Source organism: Plecotus auritus (genome assembly GCF_963455305.1).
Source record: "Plecotus auritus genome assembly, chromosome: 6".
Lineage (NCBI taxonomy): Eukaryota > Metazoa > Chordata > Mammalia > Chiroptera > Vespertilionidae > Plecotus > Plecotus auritus.
The window spans coordinates 22,948,403-22,972,029 of NC_137773.1; the positions used below are offsets into that span (position 1 = coordinate 22,948,403).

Here is a 23,627-nt window from a genome sequence, read left to right on the forward strand (position 1 = left end):
ATGCTAACCGGAGGCCTCCAGACGTTGAGGCCTCAGGGAGTTGCTGATGGCCTTCACGCTCAGAGTGTGGTTCCAAGACAGCACACAGGCAACACCGGCAAGCTCCCATCAGAGCTCTCACCACTAATCTTGGACCCAGATGAGGGTCTGTGTCTTACTGGTTCCCAGGTATATCTGTTCCTTGTGGCTGCTGTAACACATTACACACTTCCTGGCTTGAAACAACACAAATGCATTATTTTATAGTTCTGGATGTCAGAGTCTGAAGTGATTCTTACTGGGTCAAGGCCAACGTATTGGCAAGGCTGTAGCCTTTTGGAAGTTCCAGGGGAGAATCGATTCCTTCCTTTTTCTGACTTTAGAGGCTTCCTGTGTTCCTTGGCTCATGGTCCCTTTTTCCATCTAAAGCCAACATTGCAGTAGCATCTTCAGATCTCTTTCTCTGATCTGCCCTCTTCTAGGTTTGTCATCACATCTTCTGACTCTAACCCTCCTACCTCCCATTTATAAGGACCCTAGTGATTATATCTGGGTAATCCCCCAAATCTCCCCTTCTCAAATTTCTTAATTATATCAACAAAGTCCCCATAGCCACATAAAGTAACATGTTCATAGATTCTAAGGATTGGGGCATACTTGGGGAGGCCATATTCTGCCTACCACACCAGGTAACTCAGATCCATATCACAGGTTGAAAGCCCTGGCACCCTGTATTTAAATGACATTTCTTTCCTACTTTCCCCAGGTGCTCATGCATTGCTGAAACCTCTTAAATGCTTTGTTTTGCTTATTTGCTTGACTCCTGCACATATGTGGTCACGTGTCATTTTAAATAATTCTGATTTTTTAAAAATATATTTTTTAATATTTTATTGATTTTTTTACAGAGAGGAAGGGAGAGGGATAGAGAGTTAGAAACATCGATGAGAGAGAAACATCTATCAGCTGCCTCCTGCACACCCCTACTGGGGATATGCCCACAACCAAGGTACATGCCTTTGACTGGAATCGAACCTGGGACCTTTCAGTCCACAGGCCGACGCTCTATTCGCTGAGCCAAACCAGTCAGGGCAATAATTCTGATTTTTGTTATTAGACAAATGCTGCTTGAGGAAGGAGCCGGGGGTTGGGGCGCCATGTGTATGTGTCTGGTTCATGTTCTCCTGGATGTCTTAAGTGGTGAAAGCTACTGTACGTGCTGGCGCAGGCTTGAATGTTCAAGAAAATCTATCTCTACCAATAACCAGCAAACTAGGCCTTAGAGAAGTCACCTGACTTCTCTCAGACAACCCTTTTATCACTTCCTACATGGCAGGTTCAACCCCTATGTCATGGGTATGGTGTGAGGATGTAGTGAGATGAAGGGTTTCATCAATAGGGAACTTCCATATAATTATAAATTGTCATTTCATTATTGGTGGACGAGTGAAAGGGAACCTCTCAGATTCTTTTCACTGAGGTGGACTGTCCCCAAATGTGCTGCCCCTCTCCGCCCTCGCCCCCAACCCCCACCATGGTTAAGGTTTTTAATTACCTTTGGCATGGGTCAGAAGATTAAGAAGGGTGTGCTGGGCATTTAGACCCCTGAAATCTACATTTGGGCCTGTCCCTCATCCCTGTGAAGGAACCGCTGGGACATTTGCCAAAATCTGTATGCATATTAGACTCACCTAGAATGGCTCTAAAAGAAAACCTCCAAGGAGCCTGCCTCCGGAGATTCTGATTTGTTGGGGCTGAAAAAGATCAAGGCATCTGAATTTTGATAAATCTCTCCAAGTGAATGGAATATGAGCTATCTCCTGACTCAGCAGTCTGTGATGTAAGCTTGGGGTCTATTAATAGAAGTACAGTAAGTGGAACAAAGGAGGGGACAGTGTTTCAGAGCTGTGAACAAATTACAGAGTTGTATTGGACGGCTGGATGGAGATCTGGGTACCCCACTCTCAGAGGGACTAGGACAGAATCATCATAGGAGCAAGACCCGGTGGTGTGGGGACTCAAAGGAAGAGGGGAAAGCACTGAAGGGGAAATGGCTGGCTTGCCCAAGGTCACCCCATGAAATTTGTCAATGACAACACCTAGAAAAGAAGACACGATTCCTTTTGCTTTAAACAGCTTTATTAGATCACAAAGTCAAATACTATAGCAGTGGAAATAGTTGAACATGAGATTTCATCTTTCTTTCTTAAGTAAACAGCTTGTAAAACTCATGTCTTTGAAACTGCTCACCAGGTGAGGAGTGAGGACAGAAATGCAGGTAGGGTGGTCTAGACCGCATGCCTCCGTCCCAGGTAGCCTAAAGAAATCTTTCTGATTATCTCTGAGGACAGGTGGATCTGGTTTTACTTGGACGCATTTCCTTGTAGGCTTTCTGTTTGGGACTGAGATTTGGTCTCTGTCACAGCTGACAGGCACATTCTGTTTGCCTGGGCTGCCCTTTCCCCTCAAAATCCTGTCAGCTCCAGGCACATCTAGGAGATGAGAACAGTGATTGTGCACATATGCACACACACAAACACACACACACACAAGGTTTGCACAAGTGAAAGACAGACACCTATAAACACTTTTAAATTGAAATCTATATAATTTTATTAACCAATGGCCGCCCAATAAATTCAATAAAAAATATTAAAAAACTTTTAAAGTCCTCACAACCATTTTGTGAAGTAGAACTTTTTTGTTATCTTCACTTTATTATTATTGTTGTTATTTATGAAGGAGGAAGTATGTGGAAGAGCATACCAGTTGAAAATGGCAGAACTGGGATTTGAACTCTGGTCTTCTGATCACAAATCTCTGCCCAAATGGACACCAAGAGGCAGAAGCACATCAAAGTGCTGGTAAGGTTTCTGGTACCCCACTGGCCAATAGCTTGTCTGGTTCATATTTTTGTCCAGAGAAGACAGAAGACGAACCCAAAGACTGGGAGGTGCTAGGGTGGGAAAGGGTGTGTCTGTCCTTTCATGCAATCCATGTAACTGTGCAATCTGCTCAGGGTTAGACTGCCTGGGCAGAGAGGTGGCACCTTTAAGAAGAAAAGAGGCTTCCTCTGTTACCACCCAGGTTCCCAGCTAGAGCGAGGGCCCTCAGAACAGGCTGCTGGTCAGACAGAGGCACTTGACAGGGCAGGAGGGTATAAAGGTCATGTTTAGAAGACTACTTTCATAGAAGACAGTGCAGCTATATTCATGGCATCGGCTCCAGAAGATGACCCTGCTATTCAAAGGTTGCCTCCTCTGGAACCGTAGCGGCTGCAGACAGTGCTCTCTGAGGGCCATCAGGAAACTGCAGGGAGGTGTGGGACCTTTGTCACTGGAATATGCTTTCTTCCATCTATGATGCTGTGGACACTGTGCCTGACGTTCTCTACTTGGTATCATCCTTCTGGGATGCTCGGTACTAGAGACCATCCTCCAGTAAGGTCAAGAGTAACAGCTTGAAAGACAACCCAGGAGCCCTCCCATGAGCAGCCCTGGCATACTATGTTGACATGTGCATTCTTCCTCCTTCTACTACCTTCTTCTCTTTGATCATATAGTTTTGTATTTATTATGTCATCGTCATGCAACACTCTAGCTGGAAAACTTGCCATAACACAGAAGTACATAAAATATAAGGACATCATGTCCCTTCCCCCTTTCCTATCCTCCATCCCTCCTTTACCCGCTACAGAAACTCTGATTTGTTGTCTGCTCTGCTCTCTGTGGATCCCCCTCACCCAGCCCAAGACCCGCAGCCCGATTGTGGAGTGAATAGATGGATCCCCATCATCAGGCTGATGTGGTCCTCTTTACACACATCCGAAGTCACATACGTGGTGTAATTTTATACAACAATGTGACTATACTGTGTGCAGGTCTCTTCAGTTTTTGCTTTGTAATGTGTATTAAAGATCCTTCCTAGACTCCATATCTAGACCGGCTTCATTCTTTTTCACTGCTGACTAAATACACCATCATTACTTGACCCCTCCCATATTGATGGGCGTTTAAGTTCCTTCCATTTCTCAGGACTTCCTGCCATGTGGCCTGCCCAGGCCTCTGGTTGCCCAGGCGAGAGGAAAGCAGCTGAGGTGAACTGGCTGGGTGGGTAGAAGGGCTCCTCCTTCCTACCCCACTCACTGGGTCAGATGCCTGAAAACCTGAATTTCCCAGAAAGATAAGCTGGGCTGAGAGAAATTCCTTTCCCTGCGAGTGGTGGGGAGAGTCAGTCCTGGCTTGTATTTTGTACTTGATACACACACACCCTGTCCTAGCCTCTCCCCACGGAACTTAATTTTAGAACATGAACTGATTAGTGTTGGCATGTTTTGTGGAAGCACATGGACTGAGAGTTCTGAGTTTTATTATAGGCTTTGCCACAAAATTGCCTGAAAGTGTTGAATGAATGATTTCATCTTTATGAGACTCGGTTTCCTTACCTTTAAAATGGGAGGGTATGACAGGAACAGTAATCTAATTCCTGACATTAAACTCTCTGATGAAAAATAATGGGTTGGGAATGAGAACAACGCTTAGAGGAGCGGACATTTTCACTGCAGATTTTCCAGGCTGAGGCTTTGGTTGCCTGCTCTTGACCCTGGGTTTGCTGAGGAAGCTAAGAAACAGGAAACTGCCTTTTGGGAAAGAGCCGTCAGCTGTTCTGGGTGAGGTCAGAGCCAGCAACTTGGTGACCTGTTCCTGGTTCAGCAGGTCAGCAGCCCCACCTCCTACCCTGAGCTGCAGGACCTGTTCCTTAGCTGACCCTGGGCAAGGGCACATTTCCCCTCCTTCGCAGAGGAAAGTCTGGAGAGCACCTCGTCTGTAACCTGGTCACCTCGCCTTCTGATGGCTGCCGGGCCCCTCCACCACAGACCTGCATGGGTCTCCCTGACACTCGTCAGGCAGTAACTAGAGTGGTGAGGGCTATGGCCCTGCAGTCACAGGGCTGGCCCCAAACCCTGGCTCTGCTGTGCCTGTCAGCTGAATGAGCTGGGCAAGTCGCTCAGACTTAGGTAGGTAGGTGAAGATTAAAGGTGGACTTTTCACATGAGCATATAATAAAAGCTCAGTAAGCCTGTATTATTATTACTAGAGGCCCAGTGCATGGATTCATGCACTGGTGGGGGTCACGGCCTCCAGGGATTGGCCCACTGTGGGAGCGCTGCTCATCCTGGTCAGCCAAGCGGCTGTGGACCCACCCTCTGAGCGGCTGCTGAATGAGGAAATTAGTCTGAGCTGATATTTCTGGGTAATGTCTTGGGTAAAGGCATGTTCTATGTCCTGGAGGGACCTGGAGGAGAGCTTTGCACCCCAAAGCCACTCAGTGAATGTCCTTGATGTGTGATGCCAGGTCGGTGACACCACCAGGGATGTTCAGGGCAGCCGTACTCCAGGATCCTTAGCCATTAGGGCAGCCTCCCCGGGGGGTCCACAGTCACATCCCCTCTTGCCATCTGCCTATGCCAACTCCCCGCCCTCTTTCTAGAACACACCTTAGAGGGCCTGTATTAGCTGGAGGGGTCAGGCAGAGTCTGGATTGTCTCAGGTATTTGATAGGTGCAGAGACTCAGCCTCACCCTGGGCCTGCGAGCAGCGCTTCCACTGTGGGAGTGCACTGACCACCAGGGGGCAGCTCCTGCGTTGAGTGTCTGCCTCCTGTGGTCAGTGCGTGTCATAGTGACTGGTCGACCAGTCGTTCTGGTCGTTCTGCCATTCGGTCCCTGGGCTTTTATACATATAGATTATTTTATTATTAATGCTTTAGGAAAAATAGACAAATGAATGAACGAGAAGATGCAATATTATTCCGCATTAATTCACATGGAATTACTTTCCCCTAAACTTGTCTCCAATGCAATCATAGCACATTTGTGAATGGGTTTTCCTCAATCTGGGATGCTCTTCCCACCTCCTGTCAAAATCCCTTGCTTCAAAACCCCCAGTCACATGCCACCTCCTCCATGAAGATTTCTTTGCTTTTCCCTTTGGGATGTGCTAACTTTCTGCTCATGTCAACAATATTGTCTCTGTATACTAATGATTCCCAAGTTCATGTTTCCAGTAGAGAGTGAATAGGTGATATGGTGTGCTTATTGCTCATGTGGTCTGTATTGGTTTCCTAGGGCTGCCCTTACAAACTACCACAAACTCGGTGGCTGAAGACAACAGACATTTATGGTGTCATGATTCTGGAAGCTAGAAGTCCAAAATCAAGGTGCGTCTGCATGGCTGTGCTCCCTATGACACCTAGGGAGAAGCCTCCCTTGCCTCTTCCTGGTTTCTGGTGGTTTGCTGGTGGTCCTTGGCTCGTAGCCGTATCGCTCTAATCTCCCTCCCTTCATGGTCAGCTCCTGTGTGTCTCTATCTCTTCACAGGGTGTTTGCTTGTTTGTTTTTTATTAAGGACACAAGTCGTATTGGATTAGGAGCTTACCCTACTCCAGAATCATGAAGTATGAATTTATGAAGTTATGAATTCATTTTAACTTAAATAATTACATCTACAACAATCCTATTTCCAAATAAAGTCACATTCTAAGGTAATGGGTATTAAGTCTTCAATATATTATTTTTTGGGAGGCTCAGTTCCACCCACCACATGGTCTTTTAGTTTTTCTCTTAAACTATAGCACTTAAGAGCATATCTTATTATCTCAACTAGATGGCAAAATTTTCCAAGGAAAATGATTCAGTTTTGCATCTGAAGGGGCAAACAGGCTGCTCTTGGGCTGTATTTGATTGGCAGACATGTTTGTCGGCCCTGAAGTATTGGCCCAACACAGTGCTTGGGAAGAGATTCTGAATTAGTCTGAAAGTCTGGATGTCTGGTTTCCATGACAAACCAGAATGTCTAGCCACACACCAGGGAGCATTGCACCGTGACCCTCACTGCCTGAAGCCTCGCAGGGGCTTCTCCTGAGACTGAGCAGTGCCCTCCTGGCACCACAGGTACTATATATTCTACTGGATCTGTTTCTCTGGAGAACCTTGACTGATATACTTTTCATTGAAAAACATGTCAAACACCTAAGCCCCTGTCACCGCTTCCACTAACTTCACTCTTATTCAAGCCATCATCATCTCTCCCCCGGACGTTACAATTGCTGCATACCTGGAATGCCAGCTGAGCCTATTTTCCAAGGAGCAGCCAGGGTGACCCTTTAAAACACTAAGTCAATTATAAGACTCCTCTATTTAGTGTCCTCTGTTGGCTCCCATCTCACCCAGAGTAAAAGCTAAAGTCCTTAGATGGCTTTCTAGGTCCTACGCATTCTGACCTCCTGCTGCTTTCTCTGACCTCATCTCTGTACCCTCCCCTGCCTCACTGGACTCCAATCACACATGCTTTTCCTTTAACATGCCACACAGGGTCCAGCCTCAGGACCTTTGCACTTGCTACTCTCTCTGCCTGGAAAGCTCTTTGTTCTGGTTAATTCATCTGAGCTAGCCAGAGCAGAATAGCACTAGTTTCTTGTATCTCAAGAGAAGCAATGACTTTATCCAAAATGAATCATTCATTTCAGATTTGCCAAAATGTGTGTCTCAGTCTACTGCTTCAGGGTGTCTGTCATCTATGACAGATGACCTTCCCTTGGCTGATCTGAATCGTTTACCATTTCTGATCTCTATCACTGTGCCTGTATGAGAATGGTGTGCAGGCAAGTCAAGGAGAAATGACAAGTCTGAGCATTTGCTGCCATGTGCAAATAGACCATGGTTTCTCATCACTGTCTGATTCTCACATACCTCCTCACATTTCTAGTGGCTGCTTTCTAAAGAAGCCCTTGCCCTTTTATCTTGGGCCCAAGAAAACATCCTAATTCATACTTCAACACAATCCCTTGAGAGGTGTGGGACACATTATGGGAAGTGGATGCTTTAAACATCCTGCATGTGGTGCTGTGATCAGAGAGATCCTGTTATCCTTGCTTCTACCCCCGTCCTCTGTGCCCCCCTCCGCCCCCCTCTCCCCCCACCGCCTCACCTCAGCCTAATCTTTCCTCAGTGAAGTCAGAAAAAGAGCCCATAATCAGAAGAGTGAAGCCCTGGGTTGTGGAAGCAAGGAGACCTGGCTCAAGTCCTGAATCTGACACCATACATGGCAGGGCCTTAGACAAGTTGCACACCCCCCTCCATTAGTTTCTCACTCACGAATAGAGGTGATAATGCCTACCTTATGGGATTTAAGTGAAGTGATATATAATGAGCACCTGGTCCGTAGTAAACTGGGAGTCAAGATGGGTCAGGTTTGAAAAGGAAGCCAGACTTCAGAGACACAGTCAACATGCTGTCACCTGGGGTTGAGCTGGTGTGTGCGGTGGACACTCCCGACCACTCCAGTGAGACGGACCCCTGGGCCATCCTTCCCATTGTCACCCCAGCACTCCTTCCAGAATTGAACTTGACCAGGCCACCTCCCTGCTTAAAGTGCTTGCGAGAGGGACCTCAAGTCCATCCTCCAAGTAGCCCACAAGGCCAGCTGTCAGGACCCTGCTTTCTCTCGGCCCACACCTCCTCACTCTTGGACCACTCACCACTGACCTTTGCTCTTGGCATTAAAGAAACATTAAGTAACGAGTGATGCTTGGGCGTGGTTGTTCGATCACCTGTGCCTATGTCTAACCTTGTTGGCATCCAGCCATATTTCTTCCATCCCTTTGGGAGATGTCACGAGAGGTTTTCTGAGATTCAACCACGCTGTGTCAATTGCATTCCCCTGCTCTGCTGACTATCCAAAATGGAAAAGAGGTTGGTCCGTGTGACCAGTATTTTTGTGCATACTGTAGCCTTAACAATGCCCTGTCCTCCACCCTCTCACCTGTAAGATGCTGGGCTACATCAGGCGATTTCCCGGATTCCTTCTGACCAGGACCTTGGGAGCCCGGGCTGGGGCGTTGCACCTTCACCAGCAGGCAGTTGGCTCACTGATGCTGCTGGGGTTGAGGTGAGATGTTGCACCTGCAGCCCCTGCTTCAGCTTCATGCAGATACCACGGGAGGTGATTGCAGAGAGAGGCTGGGTGGGGAATCCCTTTCCCCGTGGCAGGCCAGTCAGTGAGGCCAAGTCAGTCAGAGAGGGAGCAAGAACAGCAGCCTGGTTCCCGGTGCTCTCTGCCCTCCTCCTCCGCCCTGGCTGCCCCCACAAGGACCAACTGTGTATCTGAGTCTTAGAATGCCAGGAATGTGCCACAGCCTGATAGGCATGAAGCAGTCTGCAGAGAGGCAGGGAGGAGCTCTGCTCCCAGGCAGAGGCCTGGCAGTGCAAGGACTGTGGGGCCTGAGGGCTGGGCAGCCCCTCCCATCCTCCCTGGGCCTCCTGCTGCAGCCGGGATTTCAAAGGCTGCATTGTGCATTGAGCCGGGGCCTTGGTCCCTCGTGTGCCAGGGAGTAGGCGGGAGGAGGAACACCGTGGGGAGGCTGTGCCCTGGCAGTGCTCTTCTGGCTGGTGTTCTCAGGGTCCTCGGCCCGTGGAGGATGGTGAACACATGGGTGGCTGCTTCTGCATCCCCAGGGAGCGGAGCCTGTCCTGGGGCCCAGGTGAGTTTCCTGGGGGGCCCTGGCTTGTGTCTTGGCTAAGGTGTTGGTTCAGTGAAAGCTCAAGGGTCTGCTGGGGTGGGGAAGTTGCTCTTCCAAAGTTGGGGAGATGATTGTGCTTTCTGGCTCCCTCCTCCCTCCGTCAGTGTTTGTCACTCTGGCTTTGTAAAGGGGCATAAAGCTCGGGAAGCATCTACTTTTCCTGAAGAGAGAGGCTGGGAGCTGGCTCTGAGAGGAGCAGTGTTGCTCTTGGCTGTCACTCCCAGGGTGTGACTAAGCCCTTCCTTCCTTTCTTCCCAAGATTCCCTAGGTCAGGAAGAAAGCTCAGGCTGTGAGTTCCTCTGGGGCTCATGGGTAGTCATAAACTTGGCCTCCATCCGTCAAACCCTATTTCCGTCAGGGTTGCTGTTACTGAAGAAAAACAGGCGTTTCCTGCCTCCTACCTGTTGCAGTGTGATATGCTTTTTTGGTACGTCAACTTGAATCCACGGAGAATTATTGCTCTAAAAGGTTGTCAAGTCATTGAGACTTGTCATTGGCTGACCAGCATCCCAGGTCTGCCTTGGACGGAGGGCTCCCCCAGGCTCTAGTCAAGGGTAAAATTGGGACAGTCCCAGGCACACCGGGATGGTCGGTCACCCTAATGCAAGTTCCTTGCTTCTCTTCGGAGCAGGCCCAAGGTGAGGCTCTGTGGTCTCGTGAATGGCATTTATCGGGATGAATGGCAGCTTTGGGGTGGGGGTGATTGGATTGGGGGAGAGCTAAGGAGGAGATAGAAGAGCACCACACAAGGAACCATTCCTATCCCTAGCTGACATATCACCTCTTCCTGGAGCACCACCATGGTTTCTTGGAGCGGGAGCCCAGGAGAACCCCGAGACAAAGCTTTCTACTCTCTGACAGATGACTCCCCCGGGTGTCCTATTACTTGGGCTGGCCAATGCCAAAGTGAATGGGAAGTAGCGGTGTTCTGGAGCCTGAGCACCTTGGCACCTCCAGCAGGGAGAGGCTCCCAGACTAAGGCCACTCCAGATCTATTAATTATAAGTAAACAAACCCCTAAACAATGCCACTGAGGCAGGCACAGTTAATCACTTGGCCTTTGAGGCCAGAAAGGCTAGGTTTCATCTTCGTTCCTTGACTTGTGTTGAGCAATTTACTTAACCTCTCTGTGTGTCAATTTCCTCGTGTAGATTTTATGGTATGACTGTCTTCCTCATAGGGTTGTGGTGAGGATTAAGACTACATGTGAAACAACCTGGTACACAGTTGATTAAGCACAATAAATATCAGCCACATCAATTACATGTCTATGGCCCCGGCACATCACGCTCTTTCTCTAGGCCTCCGTTTGCTCATCTATAAAATGAAGGGGTTGTGAACTCGCCCTGGGCAGAGTCTTGGGACCTCTGCTCCTGCTCCCTGACCTCAGCTTCTGATGCAGCAACTCTGCTTCTGTTTGATGACATGTCCTTCAGCCCAAGATTTCATATAATAGAATTCTACAGTTCAAACCCACCAACCAACCACTATTGAGAAAAACAACCTCAAACTTCTCCAACACTATCATTCAGTTATTTTATTGGTTTACTTGACTTTGCTATTAATAATTGGTTGGCATCCTAGATTCACTTTTTCACCAAGAGTCAGCTTGCTATTTATTTCTATTGAGGCTTTTCATGATGCCCTCCCATATTGTTCTCCATACTTGTCAGGGCCTTTTCTTAGGGTGTTGATAGAAGTGTTGTACATCTGAGGCCAGTTGACATAAACATCCCCTTCTAGGTGCTCCTATTTATCCTAGAAAAATGGAACAAAATATGAGACACATCCTGGAGCGACTTAATAATTGTGTGACATTGGGCAAGTCTCTTATATTCTTTGAACCTGTCGAATGAGCATAAATACAACAGGAGTCTTTGGCTAGAAAGAAAAGATAAACATTTATTCAAGGGTCTTGAGGTGTGCAAACTGAAAACACAACTAAGCAAAGTGGTGTGAAGAAGCAAGTAAAGCCGAGGATTCTTACAGTGAGGAGTACATTCTTGAGAAAAATTGGTCCTGCATTCTTAGACTCTGTATGGGCCCAAGATGCTGATCCTCTTAGAGCAGTGGTCAGCAAACTGCGGCTCGCGAGCCACATGCGGCTCTTTGGCCCCTTGAGTGTGGCTCTTCCACAAAATACTATGTGCGGGCGCGCACGTACAGTGCAATTGAAACTTCGTGGCCCATGCGCAGAAGTCAGTTTTCGGCCTGGGCGAGTCTATTTTGAAGAAGTGGCATTAGAACACTCAAGGGGCCAAAGAGCCGCATGTGGCTCGCGAGCCGCTGTTTGCCGACCACTGCTCTAGAGGACTGGTGGTCTGGATAATGGATGTCAGGTGTTGTGAACACTCTTTCCTTAGCCCTTTAAGGGGTAATCAGAGGGTTATCTGGAGGTTTGATAGATATCATGTATTGACACAAGACTGGAAAGTTCAAAGGTGTAGGTTCCCAGGCTCATTAAAACAAGAATAGAACTGTTTCCTCATACCTCATCCTACTTGCTTTTAGTTATTTTGCATCTTGACTCTAGTGACTTGGTTTTATTTCTGCATTCTATTCGTCAAACCTCAGTTTTCCTGTCTGTAAACTGGATCTAATGGAGCATTTGTGAGGGTTAAAACAGAGCATTCATCTCATGGATTTAGCACAGGGTCTGGCTTCTGAAAACCCCTCAGTAATCATGGGCTGTTATATTGTTAGCTAGTAGGGACCACTCCAGCGTTCCTTCTTCCTAATTCCTGACTCCACAGGACTAGGAGGCTGTGCTTATAATTCTTTGGCTGCTTCTGCCATTGTGTCTGTTTAAGTGGGAGTAAACAGTGAGGATCAACAGTCCTCAGGGGTAAGGGAGGCAGCAAAGGAGAAGGTTCTTGATAGAACTGAGCCCTGGCTGGCTGCCCAGCTGGCTTGCTGCTGTGTGACACAATGACTAATGTTGGCTCTGACAACCCCAGGCATGCTGTGTTCTCACACGTGCATGCTGCCTGCAGCATTAGTTCCCTGTGATGTTTCTCATTTGCTCACGTAAATCTCCTGACTGCAGGCGCTGAGAGGGTGAGTTACTGGTCAATTGCCATCATTGCTGACTTCTGGGACCCTTAAATGTTCTTGCCATCGTTTAATAAACTACAGTTGCTCATGTAGGAGTACAGAGCAAGCCACATCGAAGTTTGTCTGTTTAAAAGCTTTCTCCTTATTTTCAACACATTCTTGAAGAAAATTGGCAGACTTACACCCTTAAACAGTTGCTGTGGGAGAGATATATTTGCCTACATTGATCCTGTTTGTAACTTTCCTTTCAGCCTTTTTGGTAAATACTAATCATCAGTGTAATAACAGGAGATTGAAGGAGAATGCCAGGGTGAGATAGGAGAAATGGGAGTAGATTCTCTTTCCAGCAAGTTTCTGTGAGTTAGATGTTTCCAGGATTAGAGCCTTTAGACCTCAGATTTCCGAGGTCAGGTTCATGCAGTGGAAACAGCAAGGTCTGCACCCAGTGATCTGTGTGGCGCCCGACTCTGTCACAGTTCTCTGTCATTCAGAAAATATATGGATGGCAAATGAGCACATGAAAAAAAATGCTCAGCATCATTAGTTATTAGGAAAATGCAAACTGAAATAATGAGATAAAATTGTGCATCTATAGAATGGCTAAAATGAAAATGAGCAATACAGTCAAGTATTGGTGAGAATGTGGATCAACTGGAGCTCTCACACATTGCTAATGGGAAGCAAAATGCTACAGCCACTTTGGAGAGTAGTTTGATAGTGTTTAAATAAATCTCAGTGTTTTCTGAATTAAGTGTTAGTAACTTTATCTAACCAGTATTAATAATAAAGAAACTAGCTTCCAGAAAGTAATTTATTGAGTCATAAATGAAAAGTCTGGAGGTTATTTGTTTCAGGTACGGCTTCATCAGATGTCCAGAAAATGTTGTCAGGAAGTTATCTTTCCTCAGCTCTATTTGTACTAGATTGGTCTCATCCTCAGGCAGGCTTTCTCTCTGTGTGGGACCTACAGCTCCACACTGTCATATTCACAGCTTCAAGTTTAGTGGAAAGAAATCTTCTCTTCCCTAAGAGTGCTGATGAGGGTCATTGGCCAGTTTTCATTGGCTTAACTTTGGCTGCATGGCTATGGCAGAGCATACTTGATTCACTTATGCTGAGTCCTGTGACCACATTTGGAGTTAGGGATGGAGGGAGGCAGCCTCATCTGAGCCACAGAGACTGGGTTCTCCTAGGTCACATGGCTAAGCTAATGAAGAAACCGGGCTTTGAGTCCAGGACTTTTTGATTGCAGAGTCTTTGTTCCCAGACACTGCTTCACCTGCCTCTAGTGTTAGAAGACAATACAGAATATTTGGAAAGTAGGCAGAAGTATAAGAAAGATAATTTAAAATAACTCAGCAATAGCCACCATGGACCCTTTGGGTTATTTCCTTTCAGTCATTAGAATACCATATATTTTCCCTAAAGTACTTTATTCTACATAGTAGTTTTTCATTGCCTTCAATAGTGTCCGGTTCTTTCACAAGGCCCAGCTCAGATCTTGAAATTCCTTCATGTCGAATTTTATGTAATTCTGTATATGAAAAAGCTTTGTGACTATAAATCCTATGCAACTATTGACTGCTCTTCCTATTATAAAACTCACTCTCATGTCCCAGATTCCTTATTGTTTTTCAGGGAGTTGGCCTCTGGCTCAAGTGTCCCAAGGCATCCTGTGAGTTGGCTGCCTCTATGCACTCTAGAGCAGCGGTTGTCAACCGGTGGTCCGTGGACCACTGGTGGTCCGTGAGGTCCGAAAGGTTGGCAACTGCTGCTCTAGAGGACATCGGAAATCTCCAAAGTCTAATTAAAAACACACATCCCAGTCTACCCCTATATATTCTGAGGTAGAGTAGGTAGAGAAGGGTGCCAGGAATATTTTAAAATTTATCCTTTTATTAAAATTTACCATTTATACAGAATTGTGCATAAAGTTAGTTGTGTACAGCTTGTTGAATTTCCACAAGGGGAATATATCCAGCTGTGCTGCTTTCTGTGGCAGTAACTCATTTATTCCCTTTGCTGCATTGTATTTAATTGTACATGCTACCATTCACTTACCCATTCTAGTGTAAATGGACATCTGTATTGTTGCCAGGGCTTGGTTCTTATGGATATGGCTGCTATGAATATTTCAGTAGATGTATTTTGGTGAACATATGTGTGTACTATTTTGAGTATATATCTTCTCAAAATTGGAATTGCTGAATCATATGCACGTGTATAAATGGATATGCTCAGCTTGAATTGAAACTCTGTTTTCCAAAGTGAAAATTTTGAAAACTTATTCTTACACACTTGCCATAAATGGGGTTCTAGTTTATGAGTATCCTTACAAACACTTGGCTTTATCTGTCTTTTTCATTTTAGCTGGCCTATGTAAAGGTGTTTCACTGTGATTTTAATTTTCATTTCCCTGATGAGCTTGAAAAGGTTTTTATAAATGTATTGGCCATTTGGATATTGTTTTTGATAAAATGTCTATCCAAACTTGTTGCCCTTTTTCTAGAAGATTGCCTACCTATTAAAGATGTATTAGCATTCTTTGTATATTCTGGATTCTAGCTCTTGGATGAATATACATATTGTCTATATCTTCTTCTACTCTGTCACTTATCTATTATTCTCTTAATTGCATCTCTTGATTAACAGAAATTTCTAATTTAAATGTATTCTAATTTATTCATTATTTCTTTTTTTAAAAATATGTTTTTATAGATTTCAGAGAGGAAAGGAGCGGGAGAGAGAGATGGAAACACAAATGGTAAGAGAGGATCATTGATTGACTGCCTTCTGCATGCCCCACACTGGGGATGGAGCCCACAAACTGGGCATATACCCTGACTGGGAATCAAACTGTGACCTCCTAGTTTATAGGTCGATGTTCAACCACTGAGCCATGCTGGCCAGGCTATCCATTATTATTTTTTGTGAGTAGTGCTTTTCCATCCTATTTAGAAAATCAATGGCTACTCCAAGTCATGCAGATATTGTTCTATATTTTTTCTACAAGTTTTCTGAACAGGTATCGTTTACAAAACAAGCATGTTGTGTGAAATTCTGCAATTTTCTTCTCTAAACCTCACACATCTTTAAGAGCTGTGCACCCACCCTCCACCCCCACCCCCCAAACCAGGGCCACCTTCCTTCTTCAAGGTGGACTCATCCATGGGTCCTCATCCTATGTAATAAAACCCTAATATGCAAATCAACTGAACAGTGGAACAACTGGTTGCTATGACACACAGTGACCACCAGGGGGCAGACGCTCAATGCAGGAGCTGCCCCTTGGTGGTCAGTGCGCTCCCACAGGGGAAGCCCCACTTAGCCAGAAGCTGGGCTCACGGCTGGCGAGCTCAGCGGCAGTGGCGAGAGCCTCCCCCGCCTCCGCTGCAGATGGGCAGTAAGGAGTGAGGGGTCCCGGACTGCAAGAGCCCCAGACTGTGAGAGGGATGTCTGATTGCTGGGGGAGATCAGGCCTAAGCCAGCAGGCGGACATCCCCCGACGGGTCCCAGACTGCGAGAGGGTGCAGGCTGGGTTGAGGGTCCTCCCTGAGTGCACGAATTTTGTGCATCGGGCCTCTAGTAGTCCTGTAACAGGGATACACTCTCAGGGCTTGCTGAGGCGGAGGGTAAATGAGTGAGCTGTCAGTGTGGGGGATGTGTGGCCGGAGAACAAATGCCCTGTAAAGCGGCAGCAACCACAGCCTCGGCTGACTGTTGCCACTGAGAGTGAGGGCCTCGGGCTGTAGACCTTCCAGTTCTCAAAGCAAAGCCAAGCATCCGAGTTATGCAAAATATCCCAATTTCTAAATGATGCCAAGCAATTCAAACTTTAAAATTCACTGTGTAGGGAAAACACACACACACACACACACACACACAAGAAAAAGAAGAAATATTTGTGGGTTTTCTGTGGCCTGTGGCTTCTGGTCTACCAGTTTCCAAACTTTGTCCTAGAGTAGTGAAGCAGGCTGCCACTTGGAGTGTGACCCTGGGACCAGGAGGAGCATCACCTGGGACCATGGTAGAAATGCAGACCCTCAGGCTTTCAACTCTGGAAGCAGCATCTGCATTTTATCAATATCCCCAGGTGATTCACATGCACATGAAAGTTTGAGGACCACCGATGTAGACATGTGGTTCTTAACACTGACTCAAATCAGAAGCATTTGGGGAACTTAAAAAAATACCTGTGGCTGGGCTAACTGCAAACCACAGAAATCAGCATTTATGGAGATGAGGGTAGGCACTGGTATTTTAAAAAATCAAACTGGGTGCTTCACATAGGCAGCCAGTGTCAAGAAGCACTAATTTAGGTCAATCCCTCATATATGGGTGGGAAAAGTAAAATCTCAAAAAATGGACACATGAAATGTCTTGCCCAAGGTCACCTAACTGATGTATGGGAGAATCTGATGGTGCCCACCTCATGTCTCATGATTCCCAAGCCAGTGTCCTTTTGCTGCAGTTACTTTTGGCTCCTAGGGGCAGAACTATGAAATGATCCAGTTCAACTAGAGCTCATTATCGCCAGCTTTCCAGCTAAGCTGCTTAGCTTTTGGCTCTGAACCCTACCAAGATTTACCGGATGAAGGGCTGTGAGCTGATGGGCCCCTCCTTCTGCCAGTTTAAGCCAAAATCCATTTCATTCTCCCTGTTACCACCAAAAGAGGACTGACTGTTTTCTATATGAAGAAATGGAAGTCCTCCACTTGGATCTCAAAACCTCACTGCACAGGCACAGAAGGAGGCACAGACTCCATGCAGCAAGATGAGGATTTGGGTTCAGTGTGAACTGGCTGTGACTGGATGGAGCACGGTTGCCCTATCATTTATCATGCTTGGGCTGCATCAGCAGCAAAGGTCTAGAGTGAAAACCTGGTAGCCTGCTTGACTTTGACCCACCACCATTGTGCAAGAGAAGAAATGGGGGGGATTAAATCAGTGACTTGAACAGTGATTGCCAAGATTGCTAAACCCTCTTTTCAGGGCCAGGTAATATATGATTCAGACCCCATGCTATAGTCCTTGAGCAATGTCATGGTCAAAAGAATATAGTAACCAAAAGTAATGTGTTAAGGACTTGAATTCTCTCGTATTTGGGGGATGCCATAAAGGAGACCCACTTTCCATAGCCATACTTGTGAAATTCCCCTCTATTCTTTTTTTTTTTTTTTACATATACAGGATATCCCCAAAAATGTACACACACTTTAACAGCTGATAATTCAATTGATCTTTCTTTCTTTTCAAATTTAACCCATTGGAATTAATAATTATTCAAAATATGTATACTTTTTTTTTTTGGCACACCCTGTATGTACCTATTGCCTCATGCTTTTTAGCCACACTCTCTTCTCTTTTCAACTCTCTGCCGTCAAAATAGCCTTCTCCCTATCTCTGGCCTGTGCCACAATCTTTTTTTTTTTTATCCTTTTCACTCCAATTCTATATCTGCAAAGACAGAAACATTTGGAGAGCTGAGGAGGAGAGACATCCCATATAAGACTCTATTTAGTGGGCAGACAGAGGACAGTCTGGGGACATTCATATGTTTCAGGATTATTACAGCCATGCCCCAGCCATCTCCCCAACATTGCCACTCTCACTTGTTCTGCTCCAGCACTTCTGTTGTCCTTAAACAACGCTGTAGTCAGATCTATGATGACCTTGTTGACTCAACATATATTCTGCACTTCCAGTGCACTATGCCAAGGGACTCAGTCTGGCCTGTGGATGAAAATCTGTTTCTATTTTAATAAAATGGGGAAACTGTGACTGTTGCATGATTGAGATGGCATGTATGACAGTTTGTTTGTTTTTTTTTGGATCATAGTTGAGTACTAAATAATTATAAGGCAATGATGATAAGAGTCTTCCATGCCACCAGCCCTGGAGAAAAAGCTCTCAGTTCTTGTTTATAACTTGCTTTCACTTTCACAAAGATCTTGCATTTCATCTCTTCCAGGTAAAGAAACTCTTTCCAAGGATCCAGCCATATCGAGTGAGTTTATATCCTCACCTGAAGATAAGGAAAAATGTTTCCTGTTACAGAACATGATTCCAGGTATCTAAACCCCAAAGACAAACCCTATTTTAAAAACAAACAAAACATTTTCCATGTAGAATACTGCAGTAACCTCCTTGCCACTCCCATCTTAAGAGGCAGGCTTCCTTCCTCTTATCCGTGTTAGGACCCCACAAAATTCATCCTGTAGGCATGATCTTGACTATGACATTGCCTTGCTCACCAGTCTTCCAATGCTCTCCATTGTCTACAAGATTAAGTTAAACCTCCTCATGCTGCTACTCAAAGCTCTTCACAATCTGGCACATATTAGGAGCTCCATTCATACTTCTTGTACTAACAAAAGTTAATTTGGTTAAATTTTAAAATCAGGGGTAATTTTTTTTCTAAATAATTATGTATTCTACATGGTATCTAAAAGAATTACCTGTACATAGCTGGTGCTCAGAAAATGTCTGGTAAATAAATACAGCAATCTTTATCTTTATCTTTATTTTTATATATAAATAAAAATGTAAATGTTCGTTTGTTCAAAATCTTAAATCTCCGAAAGTTCTTTACTGATTGCTTTGAAATTTTGACACAACGTTGCATTCGAATACACGCGTGTTTTTATGTACCTTATACGTACTATTATATAGATGTCACACCTGTGACAGGTAAAAACATGCTTTTTTTGTAAAACAGCACCATCTGTTGGACGTAAAAGCAACACACGCTATACTAAATATTTTACGATTCCATTTCAATGTTTCCAATTGCATTGTTAAATTGAATTTTCATAGATTTAGATTTATTTTCATTTAGATTTAATTATTTCATGTGACATTGCGTTGGAATTGAGCTGTGTCATTTACCATAGCATTCATTTCATGAGTATAGTTCAATCTGCTTTAGTTTATCCAAATAATGCCTCGCAGAAGATCAAACCTAGGTCATCGTACTCGCGGAGCAGAAGCAGTGCGATGAGAAATTGCAAATCAAACTGAGGAAGAACGGGCATCAGTGAATGAGCGAAACAGACAAAGAATGGCTCAAATACGTGCTGAGGAAGCAGCAGAGCGATGTGCAGCCAGACTTGAGGATGCACGGTTGCGAGCACAGCGATCGCATTCTACAGCTTCAGATCTGCTTCGTTCTCAACAGAATGAACGTGACAGGCTGAGAGTGGCTGAAAGACATCAACAAGAAATAGCAGATCAGCGTCAAACATGACTCCGTGCTCAGCAATCACGTGATTACAATCACCTTGCATTCCGGTACAACCCAGCTGATGATTATAGTTTGAGCCGGCATGTTCTCATTGGCACTATGACTGAAGTGTGTCCTTATTGCAAGGCTCTGAAATTTAATGGAGAAACGAAAGGAATGTGTTGCGCCGCCGGAAAAATTAAACTGCCTCAACTTGGAGAACCGCCAGAGCCATTAAAAACTTTGCTTGCCGGATATACTGCTGAATCAAAGCATTTCCTATCTCACATCAGGAAATACACATCAATTGCTGGAAATTGGGAATGGAAAGGTGCCGGTTGATCTGACCTCAGGACGAATTTCATTGCCTCGTAACTTCTGCAATTTAGTGATGTCAAAAGAAGAATTGGTTGAAAAAGTATTTCCCAATATTCAAACCAATTATAAGAATCACGATTGGCTGAGTGAACGAGCTATTCTTGCGGCCAAGAATAAAGACGTCTATGAACTCGACACTGTTGTGGAAGCAGATGAAGTGGTTAATTATCCAACAGAATTTTTGAATTCACTCGATCTGCCAGGGATGCCACTGCACGTACTGCAACTGAAAATCAGCATGCCAATTATCATGTTGCGAAATATCAACCAGCCAAAGCTTTGCAATGGCACGCGGCTTGCAGTAAAAAAATTAATGAGCAACGTCGTAGAAGCAACAATCTTGAAAGGACCTTTCAAAGGTGAAGATGTCCTCATTCCTCTGATTCCAACGGATATGCCATTTCAATTTAAGAGATTGCAATTCCCAATTCGATTGGCGTTTGCAATCACCACCAACAAAGCTCAGGGCCAATCTTTAGAATTGTGCGGTTTAGATCTAGACACGGATTGCTTCTCACATGGACAATTATATGTTGCGTGTTCTAGAGTTAGCAAACCAGACAATCTCTATATCTGTACAGACAATGGACAACAAAAAATATTGTATACCCACAAGCATTGTGAAATTAAACATATTAGAAACGTGCACTTTCTCTTTTCTTTCTTTTCCATTTAACCAGACTGAGCCACAGCAACACGTGGCCGGGTACAGCTAGGAGTTGAATAAACATGTAGTGGTCACATTTGTATTCTATATACTACCTGACACCACCTTGTACATTGTCGGTCTCAATAAACATTTGTTAACGTAATGAATAAGTGAATAAAGGGTTGAATGTGTGAGGTGATTGACTGATCAGAAGGGCATCTGTACAAATTGTTCAGAAGCAGAAAAAGATTTTGAAATTAATGTTAAAAAATCTTATTCTTGGTGCATGCCTCTCACAAGGGTCCCCTTAAGAGACCTCAGGGAAGCAGGCAAAGGGAGAGTTGTCATCAGAGAGCTACTCCTGGGCTGACCCTTGTACGCGAGACTCTGAGGATAAACCTGTAGAAGACTCAGTTTTTGCTGTGTAGTAAAAGGGGCCTTTTTTGAGGGCAAACCTTGTGCTAAGTGTGTGCTAACTGACCCTTGTATGTTGTGCCCATCCTGCCTTGCTCACCTCAGGGAGGTGGCGCCACACTCCTCATTCTGAGGTGGCAAACCGAGTCTCAGAGAGGGAGGTGACTTCCCCACTGCCACAGCTAATAGGTGATGAGAAAGGCATTCAAGCCCCGGTCCTTTTTTATAATCACACGCTCCACGGCCCCTCCAATCATGTATTTCTCTCCAGCAGACAACAGGTTTGTGGAAAAGGTTTACATTATGCATGTTCTAAAGGACATAAATCATGTAAATGGATATTGTATAAGTGTCTTACCAGGTTTGTTCTTTTCCTAATTCCAAATTCTGTCAAACTGCTTGGTTGGCAATAAGCAAAACCTTACCCTTCACTTCCTTCTTTTGTGTCAATCTGCTTGTCTGCCTGTCAGCTGGGGCCATCTCTGCCAAAAGCTGCATCACCATCTGCTGTTTCATGAACACAATGGAGTCAGCATTTTGCCTTATCTGTGCCCAAAGGCCAAGGCCAATGAACAAGGGGTATGTGTAGGTGAAACTTAATCAACCAAGGCTGAACTTGTTCCTTTTTCAGTGTTTTCTGCCAGGGCGCCGCTTCCAGGAAGGTCACGGGGGGAGAAGGGGGGACTCGCCTCCCGCTGCCAACCTCTCCTTTGTAAGGAAGAGTTGCAGACATAATCAATCAGATACATTATTATGATTAAAAGACCAAACAGAAATATGACAAAATATTCATTCACTTTGCCGTGAACTAGAGTGAACTTGACTTCGCCCCTGTCTGGTGAAGCAGAGGGCACTGCAGGATCCCGCAGTGGGCCCAGAGGCTCCGCTCCAAGTATTAGCTCTCACTGGCTGAGATCTCAAAAGCAGTTTGCTTATTTACATCCTGGTCTTTCGCGTTTCATATCCAAGGGTGCATGGGCATGTGTGGCGAGGGGATCTATGTAGAAGGGGGCTGTCAGTCACCAGGGACCATTACCAGAGGGGAGTTTGGATTAGGTTTTGCAAGAACAGAACAGACAAGTCTGGTGAAAAGCAATCAGAGTCTCAGAGTCAAGGTTAAATATAGGTGTGACAGATGAGGGCAGTGAGAGCAGTAATTGCTGGAGTACTGGGGTAGGCATGGGGATTTGCAAGGGGCAACAGCTAATGCTTAATGTGTTTAGTGAACATTTAGAATGTACCAGGCACCAAACAAAAATCTCTATGTGCATAATCTTGTTTAGTAAGCCTCTGGAAACCCCTGTGGAATAGGTACTCTAAAAGCCATTTTGCTAATGAGAAAAGTCAAGCATAGGGAAGTAATTAACTGCTCAGGTGGTGCAGTTAGCAAGGGCAGAGCCAAGCCGTGAGCCCAGGTCTGTGTGACTCCTCCCCCCGGACATCCCCTCCTTCTAAAGATCAGTGTGCAGAGGGGCTGCCCAACAGAGGGTGGACCTGGACTGCCGACGATGCAGGGCTTGGGTGAGATTAGAACACAGGCCAGGGAGGAACCGAAGGCAACAAACATTCAACTGAAGTTCACACCAATGCCAGGTCAGTTGCGCATGTCATGTTGGAGCTGGTCTACAGCCACAGCACAATCAGGACTTCTGGGTTAAAGACAGGCCTCTCCACGGCCGGGGCCCAGGGCTGCCCTGTGGACCCAGGCCTGTGTGATAGAGGCCATCTCTGATGTGCTCGGGAATTGCCAAGGTCCTGGCAAGTTTGGGCTGGAAGGGAGACTTCTGTGATTATCCAGCCCAGCACCTTCTTGGTTTATTGTGTTTGATAATTATTATTGGCATGGCTACTGATTGTCTAAAGAAGACACATGGCGAAGTGCAGTTCTAAGATGAACCTCCTGAGTGTGGCCTTTCCTGACAATGCTGCCCAAAGGCACACCCCACCTCCAAGTGCCCCGTCACTCTGCCCCTTTACCCTGGGACATGTTTTCATAGCACTTGTCTCCATAGAAAGTTCTTGAGTTTGCGGACCTGGTCTGCCAAGAGTACAAGCTCTAGGAAAACAGGGCCCATGTCACTAGGTTTCCCTCTGTGTCCCAGCACTTAAAACAGTGTCTGCTCACAGTATTCAATGTGCCATTTGAAGAAATTGAGGATAGATTTTAATTATTAACCAATTACCCAAAAACATTAATAAGTGCTTATCAGAAAGAGACAGGTTAGAGACAATGTGTGTGTGTATGTAAAATGCGTAAAGTATATCATATCTATTATAATCCATAAATTTGACATATGAATACATTTTCCTAAATACACAAATAGTTAGAAACTTTCGCAAGTTATCTACAGG

The 23,627-nt window shown here is 45.3% G+C and overlaps 1 protein-coding gene across 4 annotated transcripts in view; it reads left to right on the plus strand.

Moving 5' to 3' along the window:
- The first annotated feature begins 9,364 nt into the window (after positions 1 to 9,364).
- SH3TC2 (SH3 domain and tetratricopeptide repeats 2) overlaps positions 9,365 to 23,627 on the plus strand; it is a 53,312-nt gene continuing 39,049 nt past the window's right edge. For 3 of the 4 annotated variants that reach the window (XR_013960879.1, XR_013960880.1, XM_080673823.1), the window contains exons 1-2: positions 9,373 to 9,519; positions 18,584 to 18,682. Coding sequence is in view for 2 of the 4 variants with exons in the window: in XM_080673823.1 (XP_080529949.1) it covers positions 9,468 to 9,519; positions 18,584 to 18,682 (151 nt within the window). In the remaining 2 variants the exon portion in view is untranslated. Of the gene's footprint in view, positions 9,520 to 18,583; positions 18,683 to 23,627 lie in introns of all 4 variants that reach the window. The other variant, XM_080673822.1, reaches the window with a different exon arrangement.